The 21174-nt window shown below is 41.6% G+C and overlaps 1 protein-coding gene across 2 annotated transcripts in view; it reads left to right on the top strand.

Moving 5' to 3' along the window:
* Positions 1 to 13299: 13299 nt before the first annotated feature.
* Positions 13300 to 21174, top strand: part of bcl6aa (BCL6A transcription repressor a) — a 30135-nt gene continuing 22260 nt past the window's right edge. Inside the window, exon 1 of one of the 2 annotated variants that reach the window (XM_052475645.1) lies at positions 13300 to 13456. In XM_052475645.1, the coding sequence (XP_052331605.1) occupies positions 13315 to 13456 (142 nt within the window). In that variant the 5' untranslated portion in view covers positions 13300 to 13314. Of the gene's footprint in view, positions 13457 to 19490; positions 19538 to 21174 lie in introns of those variants that run through there. The other variant, XM_052475646.1, reaches the window with a different exon arrangement.

Genomic DNA, 21174 nt, shown 5'->3' with positions numbered 1-21174 from the left:
TAGCCTCTCTACTGTATATAGCCTCTCTACTGTATATATCCTCTCTATTGTATATAGCCTCTCTATTGTATATAGCCTCTCTACTGTATATAGCATCGACTGTATATAGCCTCTCTACTGTATATAACCTCTCTACTGTATATAGCCTCTCTATTGTATATAGCCCTCTATTGTATATAGCCTCTCTACTGTATATAGCCTCTCTACTGTATATAGCCTCTCTACTGTATATAGCCTCTCTACTGTATATAGCCTCGACTGTATATAGCCTCTCTACTGTATATAACCTCTCTACTGTATATAGCCTCTCTATTGTATATAGCCTCTCTATTGTATATAGCCTCTCTATTGTATATAGCCTCTCTATTGTATATAGCCTCTCTACTGTATATAGCCTCGACTGTATATAGCCTCTCTACTGTATATAACCTCTCTACTGTATATAGCCCCTCTACTGTATATAGCCTCTCTACTGTAGGTCTATACCCTCTACTGTATATAGCCCTCTACTGTATATAGTCTACTCTATTGTATATAGCATTTCATTGTATATAGACCTCTATTGTATATAGCCTCTACTGTATATAGCCTCTACTGTATATAGCCTCTACTGTATATAGCCTCTCTACTGTATATAGCCTCTACTGTATATAGCCTCTCTACTGTATATAGCCTCTACACTGTATATAGCCTCTCTACTGTATATAGCCTCTCTACTGTATATAGCCTCTCTATTGTATATAGCCTCTCTATTGTATATAGCCCCTCTATTGTATATAGCCTCTCACTGTATATAGCCTCTACTGTATATAGCCTCTCACTGTATATAGCCTCTCTACTGTATATAGCATTTCACTGTATATAGGTCTCTACTGTATATATTCTCTACTGTATATAGTCTACTACACCTGTATATAGCCTCTCTACTGTATATAGCCTCTCTACTGTATATAGCCTCTCTACTGTATATAGCCTCTCTATTGTATATAGCCCCTCTATTGTATATAGCCTCTCTACTGTATATAGGCTCTACTGTATATAGCCTCTCTACTGTATATAGCCCCTATACTGTATATAGCCTCTCTACTGTATATAGCCTCTACTGTATATAGCCCCTCTACTGTATATAGCCTCTCTACTGTATATAGCCTCTCTACTGTATATAGCCTCTCATTTCACTGTAAGGTCTACTACACCTGTTGTATTCAGCATTTCACTGTGAGGTCTACTACACCTGCTGTATTCAGCATTTCACTGTGAGGTCTACTACACCTGTTGTACTCAGCATTTCACTGTAAGGTCTACTACACCTGTTGTACTCAGCATTTCACTGTGAGGTCTACTACACCTGTTGTATTCAGCATTTCACTGTAAGGTCTACCTGTTGTATTCAGCATTTCACTGTAAGGTCTACTACACCTGTTGTATTCAGCATTTCACTGTGAGGTCTACTACACCTGTTGTATTCAGCATTTCACTGTAAGGTCTACTACACCTGTTGTATTCAGCATTTCACTGTAAGGTCTACTACACCTGTTGTATTCAGCATTTCACTGTAAGGTCTACTACACCTGTTGTATTCAGCATTTCACTGTAAGGTCTACTACACCTGTTGTATTCAGCATTTCACTGTGAGGTCTACTACACCTGTTGTATTCAGCATTTCACTGTAAGGTCTACTACACCTGTTGTATTCAGCATTTCACTGTAAGGTCTACTACACCTGTTGTATTCAGCATTTCACTGTAAGTTCTACTACACCTGTTGTATTCGGCGCCTGTGACAAATAAACTTTGATGTCATTTGACCTTTCGGTTACCAACGCTCTTAATTACTAGGCCACCTGCGGCCCTACACTTTTCACCAGGACTGCACTATATAGGGAATAGGGTGTATATAGGGAATAGGGTGTATATAGGGAATAGGGTGTATATAGGGAATAGGGTGTATATATGGTGTATATAGGGAATAGGGTGTATATAGGGAATAGGGTGTATATGGGGTGTATAAAGGGAATAGGGTGTATATAGGGAATAGGGTGTATAAAGGGAATAGGGTGTATATAGGGAATAGGGTGTATCTAGGGAATAGGGTGTATATAGGGAATAGGGTGTATATATGGAATAGGGTGTATAAGGGGAATAGGGTGTATATAGGGAATAGGGTGTATATAGGGAATAGGGTGTATATAGGGAATAGGGTGTATATAGGGAATAGGGTGTATATAGGGAATAGGGTGTATATAGGGTGTATAAAGGAAATAGGGTGTATATAGGGAATAGGGTGTATATAGGGAATAGGGTGTATATAGGGAATAGGGTGTATATAGGGAATAGGGTGTATATAGGGAATAGGGTGTATAAGGGGAATAGGGTGTATATAGGGAATAGGGTGTATATAGGGAATAGGGTGTATATAGGGAATAGGGTGTATATAGGGTGTATAAAGGAAATAGGGTGTATATAGGGAATAGGGTGTATATAGGGAATAGGGTGTATAAAGGGAATAGGGTGTATATAGGGAATAGGGTGTATATTGGGAATAGGGTGTATAAAGGGAATAGGGTGTATATAGGGAATAGGGTGTATATAGGGAATAGGGTGTATATAGGGAATAGGGTGTATAAAGGGAATAGGGTGTATATAGGGAATAGGGTGTATATTGGGAATAGGGTGTATAAAGGGAATAGGGTGTATATAGGGAATAGGGTGTATATAGGGAATAGGGTGTATATAGGGAATAGGGTGTATATAGGGAATAGGGTGTATATAGGGTGTATATAGTGTGTATAAAGGGAATAGGGTGTATATAGGGAATAGGGTGTATATAGGGAATAGGGTGTATATAGGGTGTATATAGGGAATAGGGTGTATAAAGGGAATAGGGTGTATATAGGGAATAGGGTGTATATAGGGAATATGGTATATAAAGGGAATAGGGTGTATGTAGGGAATAGGGTGTATATAGGGAATAGGGTGTATATAGGGAATAGGGTATATAAAGGGAATAGGGTGTATATAGGGAATAGGGTGTATAAAGGGAATAGGGTGTATATAGGGAATAGGGTGTATAAAGGGAATAGGGTGTATATAGGGAATAGGGTGTATATAGGGAATAGGGTGTATATAGGGAATAGGGTGTATATAGGGAATAGGGTGTATAAAGGGAATAGGGTGTATATAGGGAATAGGGTGTATAAAGGGAATAGGGTGTATATAGGGAATAGGGTGTATAAAGGGAATAGGGTGTATATAGGGAATAGGGTGTATATAGGGAATAGGGTGTATAAAGGGAATAGGGTGTATATAGGGAATAGGGTGTATATAGGGAATAGGGTGTATATAGGGAATAGGGTGTATAAAGGGAATAGGGTGTATAAAGGGAATAGGGTGTATATAGGGAATAGGGTGTATATAGGGAATAGGGTGTATAAAGGGAATAGGGTGTATATAGGGAATAGGGTGTATAAAGGGAATAGGGTGTATATAGGGAATAGGGTGTATATAGGGAATAGGGTGTATATAGGGAATAGGGTGTATAAAGGGAATAGGGTGTATAAAGGGAATAGGGTGTATATAGGGAATAGGGTGTATATAGGGAATAGGGTGTATATAGGGAATAGGGTGTATATAGGGAATAGGGTGTATAAAGGGAATAGGGTGTATATAGGGAATAGGGTGTATATAGGGAATAGGGTGTATAAAGGGAATAGGGTGTATATAGGGAATAGGGTGTATAAAGGGAATAGGGTGTATTTTGAAACGCTGCCAGGGACATCCATCCATGACTCAGAGACACGCAGTCTCGACCCCCCACACACCTTTCCACCACAACAGAATTTCATGTTCACAGAAACACACACACACACACACACACACACACACACACACACACACACACACACACACACACACACACACACACACACACACACACACACACACACACACACACACACACACACACACACACACACACACACACACACACACACACACACACACTCAGGTACAGTACAATGAACTGAATGCTAACACTCTGTTATCGAACGACAATCCTTCAGGCCCACATCGAGAAACGACAAAATATATAAAGAAACATCCTGAACAACAGGAAAAAGAACAAGTACACCCTATTCCCTATACAGTGCACTACTTTTAACCAGAGCCAATAAGGTGTGAATAGTGAATAGGGTACCGTTTGGGATACCGCCCTCTGTAGTCGCTAGCAGCAGATCTGTGGTGTTGCAGCATGGTTGCATCACAGCAGCCTCACAGAACAGAGGCAGAAGCACTTCACACTCACATCTTTGCTGACAATGAACACTGAAGTTGGCAGAAATGTGCTGTGAAACGAAAGCAAAGTGTGTGTGAGGCAACCTCCGGGCCTCCGGCTGTCGACACTGGGCACCGCTCTCCAATGACCTCCTCTGATATCCTGATAACAGCTATCCCTATCATCTCAAACCATCACTCTGCTATCCTATCATCTCAAACCATCACTCTGCTATCCTATCATCTCAAACCATCACTCTGCTATCCTATCATCTCACACCATCACTCTGCTATCCTATCATCTCACACCATCACTCTGCTATCCTATCACACCATCACTCTGCTATCCAAACCCCTGCCGTCCCCCACACCAATCCCCTGCCGTCCCCCCACACCAAACCCCTGCCGTCCCCCACACCAAACCCCCTGCCGTCCCCCACACCAAGCCCCTGCCGTCCCCCACACCAAACCCCCTGCCGTCCCCCCACACCAAGCCCCCTGCCGTCCCTCCACACCAAACCCCTGCCGTCCCCCCACACCAAACCCCCTGCCGTCCCCCCACCAAACCCCTTGCCGTCCCCCCCCACACCAAGCCCCCTGCCGTCCCCCCACACCAAACCCCCTGCCGTCCCCCACACCAAACCCCCTGCCGTCCCCCCACACCAAGCCCCTGCCGTCCCCCCACACCAAGCCCCCTGCCGTCCCCCCTCACCAAACCCTCTGCCGTCCCCCCCACACCAAGCCCCCTGCCGTCCCCCCACACCAAGCCCCCTGCCCGTCCCCACACCAAACCCCTGCCGTCCACCCACACCAAGCCCCCTGCCGTCCCCCCACACCAAACCCCCTGCCGTCCCCCCACACCAAACCCCCTGCCGTCCCCCACACCAAACCCCCTGCCGTCCCCCCACACCAAACCCCTGTCGTCCCCCCACAACAAACCCCTGCCGTCCCCCACACCAAACCCCTGCCGTCCCCCCACACCAAGCCCCCTGCCGTCCCCCCACACCAAGCCCCCTGCCGTCCCCCCACACCAAGCCCCCTGCCGTCCCCCCACACCAAACCCCTGCCGCCCCCCCACACCAAACCCCCTGCCGTCCCCACACCAAACCCCCTGTCGTCCCCCCACACCAAGCCCCCTGCCGTCCCCCCACACCAAACCCCCTGCCGTCCCCCACACCAAACCCCCTGCCGTCCCCCCACACCAAGCCCCCTGCCGTCCCCCACACCAAGCCCCCTGCCGTCCCCCCACACCAAACCCCTGCCGTCCCCCACACCAAGCCCCCTGCCGTCCCCCCACACCAAGCCCCCTGCCGTCCCCACACCAAACCCCTGCCGTCCCCCCCACACCAAGCCCCCTGCTGTCCCCCCACACCAAGCCCCCTGCCGTCCCCCACACCAAACCCCTGCCGTCCCCCCACACCAAGCCCCCTGCCGTCCCCCCACACCAAACCCCCTGCCGTCCCCCCCACACCAAGCCCCCTGCCGTCCCCCACACCAAGCCCCTGCCGTCCCCCACACCAAACCCCTGCCGTCCCCCACACCAAACCCCCTGCCACCCCCCACACCAAACCCCCTGCTGTCCCCCCACACCAAGCCCCCTGTCGTCCCCCCACACCAAAGTGGGACGGCAGGGGTCTTGGTGTGGGGGGACGGCTAGGGGCTTGGTGTAGGGGGCATAACTGATTGATTAGGAGAGGAGGGTGCAGTAGGTATTGATTAGGAGAGGAGGGTGTAGTAAGTAGTGATTAGGAGAGGAGGGTGCAGTAGGTATGGATCAGGAGAGGAGGGTGCAGTAGGTATTGATTAGGAGAGGAGGGTGCAGTAGGTATTGATTAGGAGAGGAGGGTGCAGTAGGTATTGATTAGGATAGGAGGGTGCAGTAGGTGTTGATTAGGAGAGGAGGGTGCAGTAGGTATTGATTAGGAGAGGAGGGTGCAGTAGGTATTGATTAGGAGAGGAGGGTGCAGTAGGTATTGATTAGGAGAGGAGGGTGCAGTAGGTATTGATTAGGATAGGAGGATGCAGTAGGTATTGATTAGGAGAGGAGGATGCAGTAGGTATTGATTAGGAGAGGAGGGTGCAGTAGGTATTTATTAGGGGAGGAGGGTGCAGTAGGTATTGATTAGGGGAGGAGGGTGCAGTAGGTATTGATTAGGAGAGGAGGGTGCAGTAGGTATTGATTAGGATAGGAGGATGCAGTAGGTATTGATTAGGCGAGGAGGGTGCAGTAGGTATTGATTAGGATAGGAGGATGCAGTAGGTATTGATTAGGCGAGGAGGGTGCAGTAGGTATTTATTAGGAGAGGAGGGTGCAGTAGGTATTGATTAGGATAGGAGGGTGCAGTAGGTATTGATTAGGAGAGGAGGGTGCAGTAGGTATTGATTAGGAGAGGAGGATGCAGTAGGTATTGATTAGGAGAGGAGGGTGCAGTAGGTATTTATTAGGGGAGGAGGGTGCAGTAGGTATTGATTAGGGGAGGAGGGTGCAGTAGGTATTGATTAGGTAGTCCCCCCCATCACCTTCCTCCATCTCCATCTTATCTAAGTGGGTCATTTATTTTCGTGTAGAATTGGTTGAGTAAAAGTTTGCCAAGGTCTTACAGTAATTATCTCCATGGCTGTATCGCTATACCCAGCAGGGGGGCCTTCTTGTATTCTCTCTATAATGCATCAGCTCCGTGTTGGAGGGAGCGCCTTAAACATCCCCCCAGTGGATTGAAAAAAGAGTTGACGCTGCTCTTTGTTTGGAGCAGAGACATATTAGTGTCTTTATTTGGCAGTGCGGAGTCTGAGATTGTTGTAATTATTTTGTAGTGGTTGGTTTTCTCCCTGTTGGATTGGGAACACCTGGGATGCTTTTAGTGGGAAACCGAGGCGGCATGCCCGGATAGATGGCCGGATGGATGAGAAGAACTCCACAGGGAGAAAGAAGTATTTTAAAACAGGGTACATACCACATAAAGGTTGAGAAAAACAGCAATATCTTTCAATAGAATGAAAGTCAAGGAGTTCACCAGTGGATTCACTTACTGCTTCCCAAACAAAAGCTCCACGGGCTTTGAATGACGGTATAAACACGATGTCATTATTATCTGTGATTATATAGTTAACACGATGTCTTTATTATCTGTGATTATATAGTTAACACGATGTCATTATTATCTGTGATTATATAGTTAACACGATGTCTTTATTATCTGTGATTATATAGTTAACACGATGTCATTATTATCTGTGATTATATAGTTAACACGATGTCATTATTATCTGTGATTATATAGTTAACACGATGTCTTTATTATCTGTGATTATATAGTTAACACGATGTCTTTATTATCTGTGATTATATAGTTAACACGATGTCATTATTATCTGTGATTATATAGTTAACACGATGTCTTTATTATCTGTGATTATATAGTACTACACTACTGGTCATAGGGCTCTAGTCTAAAGTACTACACTACTGGTCATAGGCTCTGGTCTAAAGTAGTGCACTACTGGTCATAGGGCTCTAGTCTAAAGTACTACACTACTGGTCATAGGCTCTGGTCTAAAGTAGTGCACTACTGGTCATAGGGCTCTGGTCTAAAGTAGTGCACTACTGGTCATAGGGCTCTGGTCTAAAGTAGTGCACTACTGGTCATAGGCTCTGGTCTAAAGTAGTGCACTACTGGTCATAGGCTCTAGTCTAAAGTAGTGCACTACTGGTCATAGGCTCTAGTCTAAGGTAGTGCACTACTGGTCATAGGGCTCTGGTCTAAAGTAGTGCACTACTGGTCATAGGGCTCTGGTCTAAAGTAGTGCACTACTGGTCATAGGCTCTGGTCTAAAGTAGTGCACTACTGTTCATAGGGCTCTAGTCTAAAGTAGTGCACTACTGGTCATAGGGCTCTGGTCTAAAGTAGTGCACTACTGGTCATAGGGCTCTGGTCTAAAGTAGTGCACTACTGGTCATAGGCTCTAGTCTAAAGTAGTGGACTACTGGTCATAGGCTCTAGTCTAAGGTAGTGCACTACTGGTCATAGGGCTCTGGTCTAAAGTAGTGCACTACTGGTCATAGGCTCTGGTCTAAAGTAGTGCACTACTGGTCATAGGGCTCTGGTCTCAAGTAGTGCACTACTGGTCATAGGGCTCTGGTCTAAAGTAGTGCACGACTGGTCATAGGGCTCTGGTCTAAAGTAGTGCACTACTGGTCATAGGGCTCTGGTCTAAAGTAGTGCACTACTGGTCATAGGGCTCTGGTCTAAAGTACTACACTACTGGTCATAGGCTCTGGTCTAAAGTACTACACTACTGGTCATAGGGCTCTGGTCTAAAGTAGTGCACTACTGGTCATAGGCTCTGGTCTAAAGTAGTGCACTACTGGTCATAGGGCTCTGGTCTAAAGTAGTGCACTACTGGTCATAGGGCTCTGGTCTCAAGTAGTGCACTACTGGTCATAGGGCTCTGGTCTAAAGTAGTGCACTACTGGTCACAGGCTCTGGTCTAAAGTAGTGCACTACTGTTCATAGGGCTCTGGTCTAAAGTAGTGCACTACTGGTCATAGGGCTCTGGTCTAAAGTAGTGCACTACTGGTCATAGGGCTCTGGTCTAAAGTAGTGCACTACTGGTCATAGGCTCTAGTCTAAAGTAGTGCACTACTGGTCATAGGCTCTAGTCTAAGGTAGTGTACTACTGGTCATAGGGCTCTGGTCTAAAGTAGTGCACTACTGGTCATAGGGCTCTGGTCTAAAGTAGTGCACTACTGGTCATAGGCTCTGGTCTAAAGTAGTGCACTACTGTTCATAGGGCTCTAGTCTAAAGTAGTGCACTACTGGTCATAGGGCTCTGGTCTAAAGTAGTGCACTACTGGTCATAGGGCTCTGGTCTAAAGTAGTGCACTACTGGTCATAGGCTCTAGTCTAAAGTAGTGGACTACTGGTCATAGGCTCTAGTCTAAGGTAGTGCACTACTGATCATAGGGCTCTGGTCTAAAGTAGTGCACTACTGGTCATAGGCTCTAGTCTAAAGTAGTGCACTACTGGTCATAGGGCTCTGGTCTAAAGTAGTGCACTACTGGTCATAGGCTCTGGTCTAAAGTACTACACTACTGGTCATAGGGCTCTGGTCTAAAGTAGTGCACTACTGGTCATAGGGCTCTGGTCTAAAGTAGTGCACTACTGGTCATAGGCTCTGGTCTAAAGTAGTGCACTACATAGGGAATAGGGTGCCATTTGGAAAGTACAGATACAGTAATGACCTCAAGCGAGCACATCTCGTTCCGCACCACGGTCCCAATCATAAATTGTCTGCCATTCTGTAGCTCAGTTGGTAGAGCATGGCGCTTGTAACGCCAGGGTAGTGGGTTCGATCCCCGGGACCACCCATACGTAGAATGTATGCACACATGACTGTAAGTCGCTTTGGATAAAAGCGTCTGCTAAATGGCATATATTATATTATTATAAATTCATTTCGTCAACAGTAACATAACTTGGTTAACCCAGAACGAAGATGCCTGATGTTTTATGTAGTCTCTCCACGAGATATTTCAACTAACACAAACGGGTCATTCCACTGATTCAGTGCCCGTTTGAGAAGTGCATCTTTCACATCACTGTAACACAGTCATAAAGAGCTTCAACTTGATCAACAAACATGTTTTCAATCTGAAGGTCAAATAAAACATGACTACAACAGGTGCCAAATAAAGAAACAAGTTGAACGTAACTGGGTGGATGACAGGGTTGATGACAGGGTTGATGACAGGATAGATGACAGGATAGATGACAGGGTTGATGACAGGGTTGATGACAGGGTTGATGACAGGATAGATGACAGGATAGATGACAGGGTTGATGACAGGGTTGATGACAGGGTTGATGACAGGATAGATGACAGGGTTGATGACAGGGTTGATGACAGGATAGATGACAGGGTTGATGACAGGATAGATGACAGGGTTGATGACAGGATAGATGACAGGGTTGATGACAGGATAGATGACAGGGTTGATGACAGGGTTGATGACAGGATAGATGACAGGGTTGATGACAGGATAGATGACAGGTTTGATGACAGGGTTGATGACAGGGTTGATGACAGGATAGATGACAGGGTTGATGACAGGGTTGATGACAGGGTTGATGACAGGGTTGATGACAGGATAGATGACAGGTTTGATGACAGGGTTGATGACAGGGTTGATGACAGGATAGATGACAGGGTTGATGACAGGATAGATGACAGGGTTGATGACAGGGTTGATGACAGGATAGATGACAGGGTTGATGACAGGATAGATGACAGGATAGATGACAGGTTTGGTGACAGGGTTGATGACAGGATAGATGACAGGGTTGATGACAGGATAGATGACAGGGTTGATGACAGGATAGATGACAGGGTTGATGACAGGATAGATGACAGGATAGATGACAGGTTTGGTGACAGGGTTGATGACAGGATAGATGACAGGGTTGATGACAGGATAGATGACAGGGTTGATGACAGGATAGATGACAGGGTTGATGACAGGATAGATGACAGGATAGATGACAGGATAGATGACAGGGTTGATGACAGGATAGATGACAGGGTTGATGACAGGATAGATGACAGGGTTGATGACAGGATAGATGACAGGATAGATGACAGGATAGATGACAGGGTTGATGACAGGATAGATGACAGGGTTGATGACAGGGTGGATGACAGGATAGATGACAGGGTTGATGACAGGTTTGATGACAGGGTTGATGACAGGATAGATGACAGGATAGATGACAGGGTTGATGACAGGGTGGATGACAGGATAGATGACAGGGTTGATGACAGGTTTGATGACAGGGTTGGTGACAGGATAGATGACAGGATAGATGACAGGGTTGGTGACAGGGTTGATGACAGGGTTGATGACAGGATAGATGACTGGATAGGTGACAGGGTTGATGACAGGGTTGATGACAGGATAGATGACTGGGTTGATGACAGGATAGATGACAGGGTTGATGACAGGGTTGATGACAGGGTTGGTGACAGGGTTGGTGACAGGATAGATGACTGGGTTGATGACTGGGTTGGTGACAGGGTTGATGACTGGGTTGATGACAGGGTTGATGACAGGTTTGATGACAGGGTTGATGACAGGGTTGATGACAGGGTTGATGACAGGGTTGATGACAGGTTTGATGACAGGGTTGATGACAGGGTTGATGACAGGGTTGATGACAGGGTTGATGACAGGATAGATGACAGGGTTGATGACAGGGTTGATGACAGGGTTGATGACAGGGTTTATGACAGTTTTGATGACAGGATAGATGACAGGGTTTATGACAGTTTTGATGACAGGATAGATGACAGGATAGATGACAGGCTTGATGATTTCTTCTTAAATCAGCCATTAATCCCCTTGTGACAGGAGGACTAGAGGCTTGTATTTAAAGTAATAGTTTCACCACATTAAAACGAGAGGTCAGTTCTAGTAACAGAGGTTGACCTTAAAATGAGGGACAGACGAAAAATGAATCACATTAAATAACATTCTTCACAAATGACTTTGTCAAAGCAACAAAATAAGTAGGGCTTTACAACGACAGTGACATTTTGAGAAATTATGGGATTAAGAACTCTAATATCTTCCTAGAAGTGACACAGGGTTGAGGGTCTTTAGTAAGTGTCACGCCCTGGTCTTAGTATTTTGTGTTTTAGTAGGGTTGTCTAGCATAGTCTATGGCTGTCTGAATTGGTTCCGTAACAGTAAGGCCTTATTATTATTGAATACTACACGTGGTTTATATCGTCATTTTATAGAACAGGCTTTTACATTTACTATTGGTGCACAAATAAAAGGCACTTTCTTTTCTTTTTTTTTTTTTTTTACCCAGGAATGTAATTATTTACAAAATAAAGTTTAGGTAACCTATAATTAATATCCAAATAAGCCTAAAGTATTTTATCAATTTATTTTTCAGTAGTACTTAGTACTCTTTTGAATAGTTTCTGACATTAACGTTGACCTAAATAATAATTAAAAATAATTTGTCAGTGAAATATTATTAATTGTGGTGGGGGGTCATTCCTCTGGCTTGTAAAATATGGGCGACACTGACTCTCTAAACGTGAGGAATTGGAGTCAGGGAATTCTATAGATACAGCCTTCAAGCTTTTGTTTGTAAAATGAGTTTTTTTGTTTTGTTTTTTACACGACAGTAGGTACAAGATTTGTCACCGTCGATAATTTCTGTAGGCAGATTGTGTGTGTGTAGTTTACTAAAGGTTATAACCTCTCTGGCTCCTGTATCAACTCCGCTCTACATCTACACAATGAACCGATACTGAGAGAGAGAGAGAGAGAGAGAGAGAGAGAGAGAGAGAGAGAGAGAGAGAGAGAGAGAGAGAGAGAGAGAGAGAGAGAGAGAGAGAGAGAGAGAGACAAAGAGGCTGAAGCGGAGCAGAGATACACACTATTTATAGAACCAACTCTTTTCCTGTCTTCACTTTCTCATCTACCTCTTGGGCCCGCTTGTTACAAAGAGAAAGTATCAAAACGTCTCCATCTTGTTTTGGGTGTGTGGGATTTACTGTAGACTGATACATAGTGATATCTGTGTTACTTTTAGTTTCATTGTGTTACTTTTAATTTATACAACTGTGTCAAACACTACATTGTAGAATAGATTATAGACATTGTGTAAATATATCACATATTTCATGAGATTGTGTTGGGAGTATAAGACCTTTCTGAAATGACAGGGGAGTGATACGTCTCCTGGTCCTCTGGTCTTTCTCAAGGTTACTTCTTGCCCTGGATCTTGCTATTGTCATTTGAAAGTTAATGCACAACCATATCCCTTTAAATGTTACGCGTTTGGCTCTATCACGACGCTTGACCAAAAGCTAATAGAATATGTTCTTAATTAACTGACTTGCCTGGTTAAATAAAGGTAAAATAAAATAAATTTAAAAAATTAAAAAATAACAATGTCCTAGTTTTCAGAACAACATTTATCCTCACCTTGGTGGTCTATGCACCACACACGTTTTGTTTATAGAGATGAGATTCCAGATGTTTACAGATGTCACCTTGTCTCCCCCAGCCCAGCAGATGCTCCTCCTATGGCAGGGAGTGAACCGGATGAGAGAGGAGGCAGCAGGACAGGCCACGATGTGGAGCCACCACAGACACAGCTACCCAGGTGAACTAAAGAGTCATAGCCTGGTCCCAGGCCCGGTTTGTGCTATCATGTTTGGTATGACAAGGACAGGCGAGGAGTCACATGATAACACAAAACAGATTGGTATCCAGGCTAATAGAGTCCTCCTTACAGCCCTCATTAAAACTCAGGTCCCCAAACTACATTCAGAAATATGTAAATAAGACACTTCCTATAGCAACCAGACACTAAGACACTTCCTATAGCAACCAGACACTAAGACACTTCATATAGCGACCAGACACTAAGACACTTCCTATAGCAACCAGACACTAAGACACTTCCTATAGCAACCAGACACTAAGACACTTCCTATAGCAACCAGACACTAAGACACTTCATATAGCAACCAGACACTAAGACACTTCCTATAGCGACCAGACACTAAGACACTTCATATAGCGACCAAACACTAAGACACTTCCTATAGCAACCAGACACTAAGACACTTCCTATAGCAACCAGACACTAAGACACTTCATATAGCGACCAGACACTAAGACACTTCATATAGCAACCAGACACTAAGACACTTCCTATAGCGACCAGACACTAAGACACTTCCTATAGCAACCAGACACTAAGACATTTCATATAGCGACCAGACACTAAGACACTTCCTATAGCAACCAGACACTAAGACACTTCATATAGCGACCAGACACTAAGACACTTCCTATAGCAACCAGACACTAAGACACTTCATATAGCGACCAGACACTAAGACACTTCCTATAGCAACCAGACACTAAGACACTTCATATAGCGACCAAAAATAGATACTTAGAGTATCATCACTAGGATATACAGTAGTAAATAGAGGATATACAGTAATAAATAGAGGATATCCAGTAATAAATAGAGGATATACGGTAATAAATAGAGGATATACGGTAATAAATAGAGGATATCCAGTAATAAATAGAGGATATACAGTAATAAATAGAGGATATACGGTAATAAATAGAGGATATACAGTAATAAATAGAGGATATACTGTCGTAAATAGAGGATATACAGTAATAAATAGAGGATATACAGTAATAAATAGAGGATATACGGTAATAAATAGAGGATATACAGTAATAAATAGAGGATACACGGTAATAAATAGAGGATATACGGTAATAAATAGAGGATATACAGTAATAAATAGAGGATATACGGTAATAATTAGAGGATATACTGTAATAAATAGAGGATATACAGTAATAAATAGAGGATATACAGTTATAAATAGAGGATATACAGTAATAAATAGAGGATATACGGTAATAATTAGAGGATATACGGTAATAAATAGAGGATATACAGTAATAAATAGAGGATATACAGTAATAAATATAGGATATACAGTAATAAATAGAGGATATACAGTAATAAATAGAGGATATACAGTAATAAATAGAGGATATACAGTAATAAATAGAGGATATACAGTAATAAATAGAGGATATACAGTAATAAATAGAGGATATACGGTAATAAATAGAGGATATACAGTAATAAATAGAGGATATACAGTAATAATTAGAGGATATACAGTAATAAATAGAGGATATACAGTAATAAATAGAGGATATACAGTTATAAATAGAGGATATACAGTAATAAATAGAGGATATACGGTAATAATTAGAGGATATACGGTAATAAATAGAGGATATACAGTAATAAATAGAGGATATACAGTAATAAATATAGGATATACAGTAATAAATAGAGGATATACAGTAATAAATAGAGGATATACAGTAATAAATAGAGGATATACAGTAATAAATAGAGGATATACAGTAATAAATAGAGGATATACGGTAATAAATAGAGGATATACAGTAATAAATAGAGGATATACAGTAATAATTAGAGGATATACAGTAATAAATAGAGGATATACAGTAATAAATAGAGGATATACAGTAATAAATAGAGGATATACGGTAATAAATAGAGGATATACAGTAATAAATAGAGGATATACAGTAATAAATAGAGGATATACAGTAATAAATAGAGGATATACAGTAATAAATAGAGGATATACGGTAATAAATAGAGGATATACAGTAATAAATAGAGGATATACAGTAATAATTAGAGGATATACAGTAATAAATAGAGGATATACAGTAATAAATAGAGGATATACGGTAATAAATAGAGGATATACAGTAATAAATAGAGGATATACTGTAGTAAATAGAGGATATACAGTAATAAATAGAGGATATACAGTAATAAATAGAGGATATACAGTAATAAATAGAGGATATACAGTAATAAATAGAGGATATACAGTAATAAATAGAGGATATACAGTAATAATTAGAGGATATACAGTAATAAATAGAGGATATAGAGTAATAAATAGAGGATATACGGTAATAAATAGAGGATATACAGTAATAAATAGAGGATATACGGTAATAAATAGAGGATATACGGTAATAAATAGAGGATATACAGTAATAAATAGAGGATATACGGTAATAAATAGAGGATATACAGTAATAAATAGAGGATATACTGTAGTAAATAGAGGATATACAGTAATAAATAGAGGATATACAGTAATAAATAGAGGATATACAGTAATAAATAGAGGATATACAGTAATAAATAGAGGATATACAGTAATAAATAGAGGATATACTGTAGTAAATATATTATATAATGTGGGAAATAGAGTGTCATCACAGTCTTGGATGGACTGTGACCAGAAATCAGACCAATTTCTTTCTTGACTATCCAATTATTAGCCAACTGGGCCCATACTACTATATAGTGAATAGTGTGCACTATATAGAGAATAGGGTACCATTTGAGTCACTGAAATAATAGAGTATGATCACTGTGCTGCTGGGCTGCATACCAAACAACCAATGAATGATGCTGCCAATTGATGCTCCACTCCCATCCCCAAAAAAACACACAACACATTGATTTAATGAATTTAATGTCAGTTGCCTGCTGGTACAGCAACTCTCTCCGTTTGCTTTAGAGTTTGTTGTGTTGTCCACACCACACACTAAGACAAAAACCAAGAAAGACAAGTGAGCCTGAAGAAGATGCAGAATCTCTTTAGTTGTCACTCAGTATTAACACTTATTCTATATGCCACATGGCTAGAACTACAAATAAACATCAGAAGGAACACATTTATTAAAGTTCTGTTTATTTTATTATTTGGTTTTCATTCCAAACATACATTTTCCAATTCTAAGATTGTGTAAAGCATAAATAAAAAAAATAATGATATATATAATTGGTTAAATAACCTACATAAATACTTAAACTGTTCTCCATACATAGGATACTTTTAATTAGTACTTTTAATAACTTTAAAAGTACTTTCTCAAAATAAACGTTTTAACGCTATATCAATTGCACAAAAAAAAAGAGTGAACGGGTTAAGGTTACAAACTTACAAACAACCCTCTATTTGCTCATAGTTCAGACAGACAGGTAAACAGACAGACGGACAGACAGGTAGACAGACAGACAGGTAACTGGGAGTGGCTGGCTGAAAAGATCCTCAAGCTCAAAACATTACAAGTTTATTACGGAAATGGCAACGCGATGAATGCCCTTCGCGCAAAGTTAGTTATAGGTTAGGTTATTATCGTAGAGCACCGGGTTACTTGCCGTATAGCAACGTTGTGACCACGGCTAATGTAAAAAGGAGTTTATAAAATACATTGTTATTTCGAGGTTATTTCTATTTGAAAATGAATACAAAGTGACCTAAATTAGACTTAAGGGAGATTATTTTTTATTATAAAAAACTGATTATTAGATTTGATATCATGAGGCATAATGTTCTGTGCATATGTATTTTATTTAGGCCTAACTTCAATAACCTCATACTCATCATTCAAATGGGAGATAAAACAAATAGACGTGACACACGGTGTTTACTTTTATGCACCATGACGCAGTAGCCTGTATTTTTGGAAAGCTGCACGTCTTTTCAACAACAACAAAAAAAAAACAGATCTTATTTCGATAGGTATTGAGCCAGGCGCATTTCATGTTAATATGCACTTAGGCGTCGCACACTTGATTTAATTTAGGGGGCTATCCGGGCTACTGTCAGGTTGACATGTAGGGCACATCGCACAGGTGACTTAATGGCAAATTGATACAATGATGATTCTCGGTCCATTGTAAAAGCTTAGGGCCTTTCACTTCACTTCAACCGTCAATTATTTGCAGTGTTAGATCCACATCAAAATATTATTTAAATTCCACGAGTAGGCTATTAGAGTTGCCTAAAAAAAATAAGTCCCCTTCTGAGAGAGCCTTGCATTGCACTCATTTAGGAGCGCTTAGTGTTCATTGCACTAAGGGGTTTGAAATTCAGGGTTAGCCTCGACCTTGACAAAACGACCGGAGTGGTTCACACTTCAAACAGTATGCTAACTGGTTAAAATCTCTCTGATTTGGAGTAAGAACAAGGCCCAATGAAATATTTGTCCTGTTAGAATAACTAATATTAGGCAAACAGTAGTCGATAAACGTTCTGCGCGGTTAAGAATGTTGGCCCCATGGCCTTTAAATTTGATATGCCGCAGGTAGGCGATGTGGTGTGTCTGTGTATTAGTCATTAACACAAACAAATATATACGCTATCCTAATTGCAGTCTATTTGTCTTTATTCATTTGACGGCTAATGAGAACCGTAAAGGGCATGTAGACTACTTTTGTGTGGCATTAAATAATACCTTATACCAATGTTATTCCAATACTATGCCTAGTGTTTTTCATTCGTAATTTGAAAAATTTGGGAGGGTAAGATTACGTAATTGAATTTGGGAAGTTTGCTGTAGGGTATATTGCCCAACATTGTCTGCTGACGGATGTCAGAGAGAGAGAGAGAGCGCGTAAATAGTTAATGCATTGCAGCGGACGGCAGCGATTATATAGGACAAACTGCATAGCGTTAAACCAGTTGTTAGCCTATAGAGGTTATGGTCAAAATGACCGCAATAACCTAAATTACTAAACAAATGTAACCGATTATAAAACGGCCAGCATACCAAAGCTTTTCCGATGTCAAAGGGATCTTTTTTTGTTTTTAATCACCAAAAAGAAGAAGTCCGATTACAATGATTATTTTCTATTGATTAAATGACATTATAGATGACTTATTGCACACACAACAGAATGCATTATGTTCTCTATGGTGCGCAAATATCCCGTTTCTAGTAGATTCAAGCTAATTATCACAGCAAATAGGCTAACATCACAGCTTCCTTTCTCACAGTGTAGGCTACCACTGTGCCAAACATAGTCAGATAAACCTGGCAACCCAAAGGCTACAGCAACGGAGAATCGCAGTGATTAAAAGAGAGTTTTCAAGCAAAATGTATTTGATTCACAAATATAATCTAATCCTAAACAAACCCTTGTGATGATTTGCCAGCAGTCCAGAGCAATGAAGGTGGAAACAGGGATGGGATGGGGGGGTGGGGGTTAAAAATGAATATTCTCTGCAGGAGAAGCAAAAAAAAATGTAAATACTATCACAACAAATAGGCCTGTACAACGCGTGTCCGTGTGAATAAGCAGTCCAGTTCGGTTCTGTGTAGGTAATGTCTGTGGGTTTCATAAAGGGAAAGGCGACGAATGGACAACTTCGCTTATGTCACGGAATAGCAAATTAGTTCTGTGAATTTAGGGGCTGGACTAAGAGGCAGGGGTTACGTAGGCAACTCTTCTGCCCATGTGACCGTCTAGGTCTGGGAGAATCCAAAAGTAGGGGGTATAAAAATAAAATACTCAATTTCTTTAAAAATATAGAAAAATAGTATAAAATGTACAATAATTTTAGCTTGCTTTTGTAATACACTTGTTCCATAAGTCATGTTGTATAATACGCACGGAAATCAAAATCTCAGAAAGATGATTTCTCAGCAAGCATTAAAAGCTGACTCTCCCCTTCCCTCGGAAAGTGGTATCGCCACAAGCTCAAATTCTGAGAATTGAGCTCCTCTGATTCTTAGAACTGGGGGTTCTTAGAAGTGGTGATGCAAGAAGTTTCTAGGAAAGCAATATCAGGTGATATTTTTTAAACAATTATTTTTTTTTCCCTATGTAATTTGGCGCGAAGTTGTACTCTTCGTTGCAGGTGATGGCGTAGTGCTGGCTGTGTTTCTGAATGTGTTTTATAATGTAAATCTAGGTGATTTTTGAAGGTGTTTTTGGTGGACTGTTTAGAGCGCACGGTTGTTGCCGGGTGACAGTGCTCGAGACATATCTGTTTCTATAATAATATTCACTTCACTATACGGCTCTCGGTTCGCCTTCTGTCGGTCTTTGACAGTGGAGGCGTTTCGATACTGTACTGTGCTGATCGCGAAACAGACATGAGATGACGTGGTTATTCTGTTAGATCTGACTTTACTGCTAATAATGAACAAGGGAGTTCAATTTAACTGAATGCTGCCTTCTTTATTTTAAGCAAAACTTGGTTTAGATCTGACCTGGCTGGATTTAGTGTATTTTGTATTTACTATCAACGGCGTTGCAACAGAAAGGATTTCAGTGGTTAATATAACGTGATTCCCATCCGCATAACTAAGTAACTTGCACAGTGTGTTTGGGCTTGTGGCAGATGGGCAGGGGTAGGTGTGTCCGTGTTGTTATACTACATCGTTTTAGATATCCTGACAGTCTTGGAGAAAATAATCACATCTAACATCGGGATCTGGTTGCACGAGATATTGATTGTCTTGTTTCGCAGTGTTCCTGCCTCCCCCCTGCACACACACACACACACACACCTCACGGAAATATGGTTTTTAGTTTGTAGCTTTCCACAGCCTGGTTTACGAGTGCAAGTTTGTACCTGCGTGCTATCTGTCTTGGAGCCAGGGATGGATGATTTTCGGCAACATGACAGGAAAACGGAACAATGTCGTAGTTATAGAATGGTTAACATATACAATGTTGCAGCATTAGAACGTATTTGTTTGCTAAGCTTCCATGCAAGAAGTCTGATTAAAAAAATAAAAAAAATAAAGTAGATTTGAAGTGTAGTTAAGTGTCTAAAAGTAGTACATTTGAATCCCTTCATCTGTGAATTTGATTTGAAAAGTGAATAACCGAAAAAAATAAATAATACTTTTTAACAATTGGGAAATACTAAAGCAATAGTCGTCGGTGGGTTGTAGCCTCTGTTGACCGCTGAGAAGAAGCCTGTGTACTTGTGTACATGATTAATTTGGTATCGAGTGGTCGCCTGAGACTCGGCATTGAGTCAAAGTTGATAGTACTTGTTCCAATGTGTTATTGAACGGGCTGGCTATATTCCACGTGAAGAAACGGTCCTTTTAAAAACATTTATTACAATGAATTGGACGGGGGGGCATGACGTGGTAGTAAGTTAGGATACCCGTTAAAAAGCAGACTGTAGCCTAAACAAACCAACTTTGACAAGTGTTCTCAAAATATGCTCAAGTCTTGTTGTGCGTTGCAATGACATTATGTTATTGCCAGAACACCGCGTTTCCTAACCTCGGTCCTGGGGACATCCCTGTGTGCACATTTTTTATCTTTGCCCTAAAAATAATAGAAACGTGATGATTCATGAGATGATTTGAATAAACTGAGTAGTGCTAGGAAAAACCCCAAACTTGCACCCATTGGGATCCCCAGGACCGAGTTTGGGAAACGCTGCCATATAACGTGTTCTC

The sequence above is a fragment of the Oncorhynchus keta genome, chromosome 22 (assembly GCF_023373465.1).
Source record: "Oncorhynchus keta strain PuntledgeMale-10-30-2019 chromosome 22, Oket_V2, whole genome shotgun sequence".
Classification (NCBI taxonomy): domain Eukaryota; kingdom Metazoa; phylum Chordata; class Actinopteri; order Salmoniformes; family Salmonidae; genus Oncorhynchus; species Oncorhynchus keta.
The sequence above is the reverse complement of the archived record's forward strand: the minus strand, read 5'-3'. Positions and strand labels throughout refer to the sequence as shown.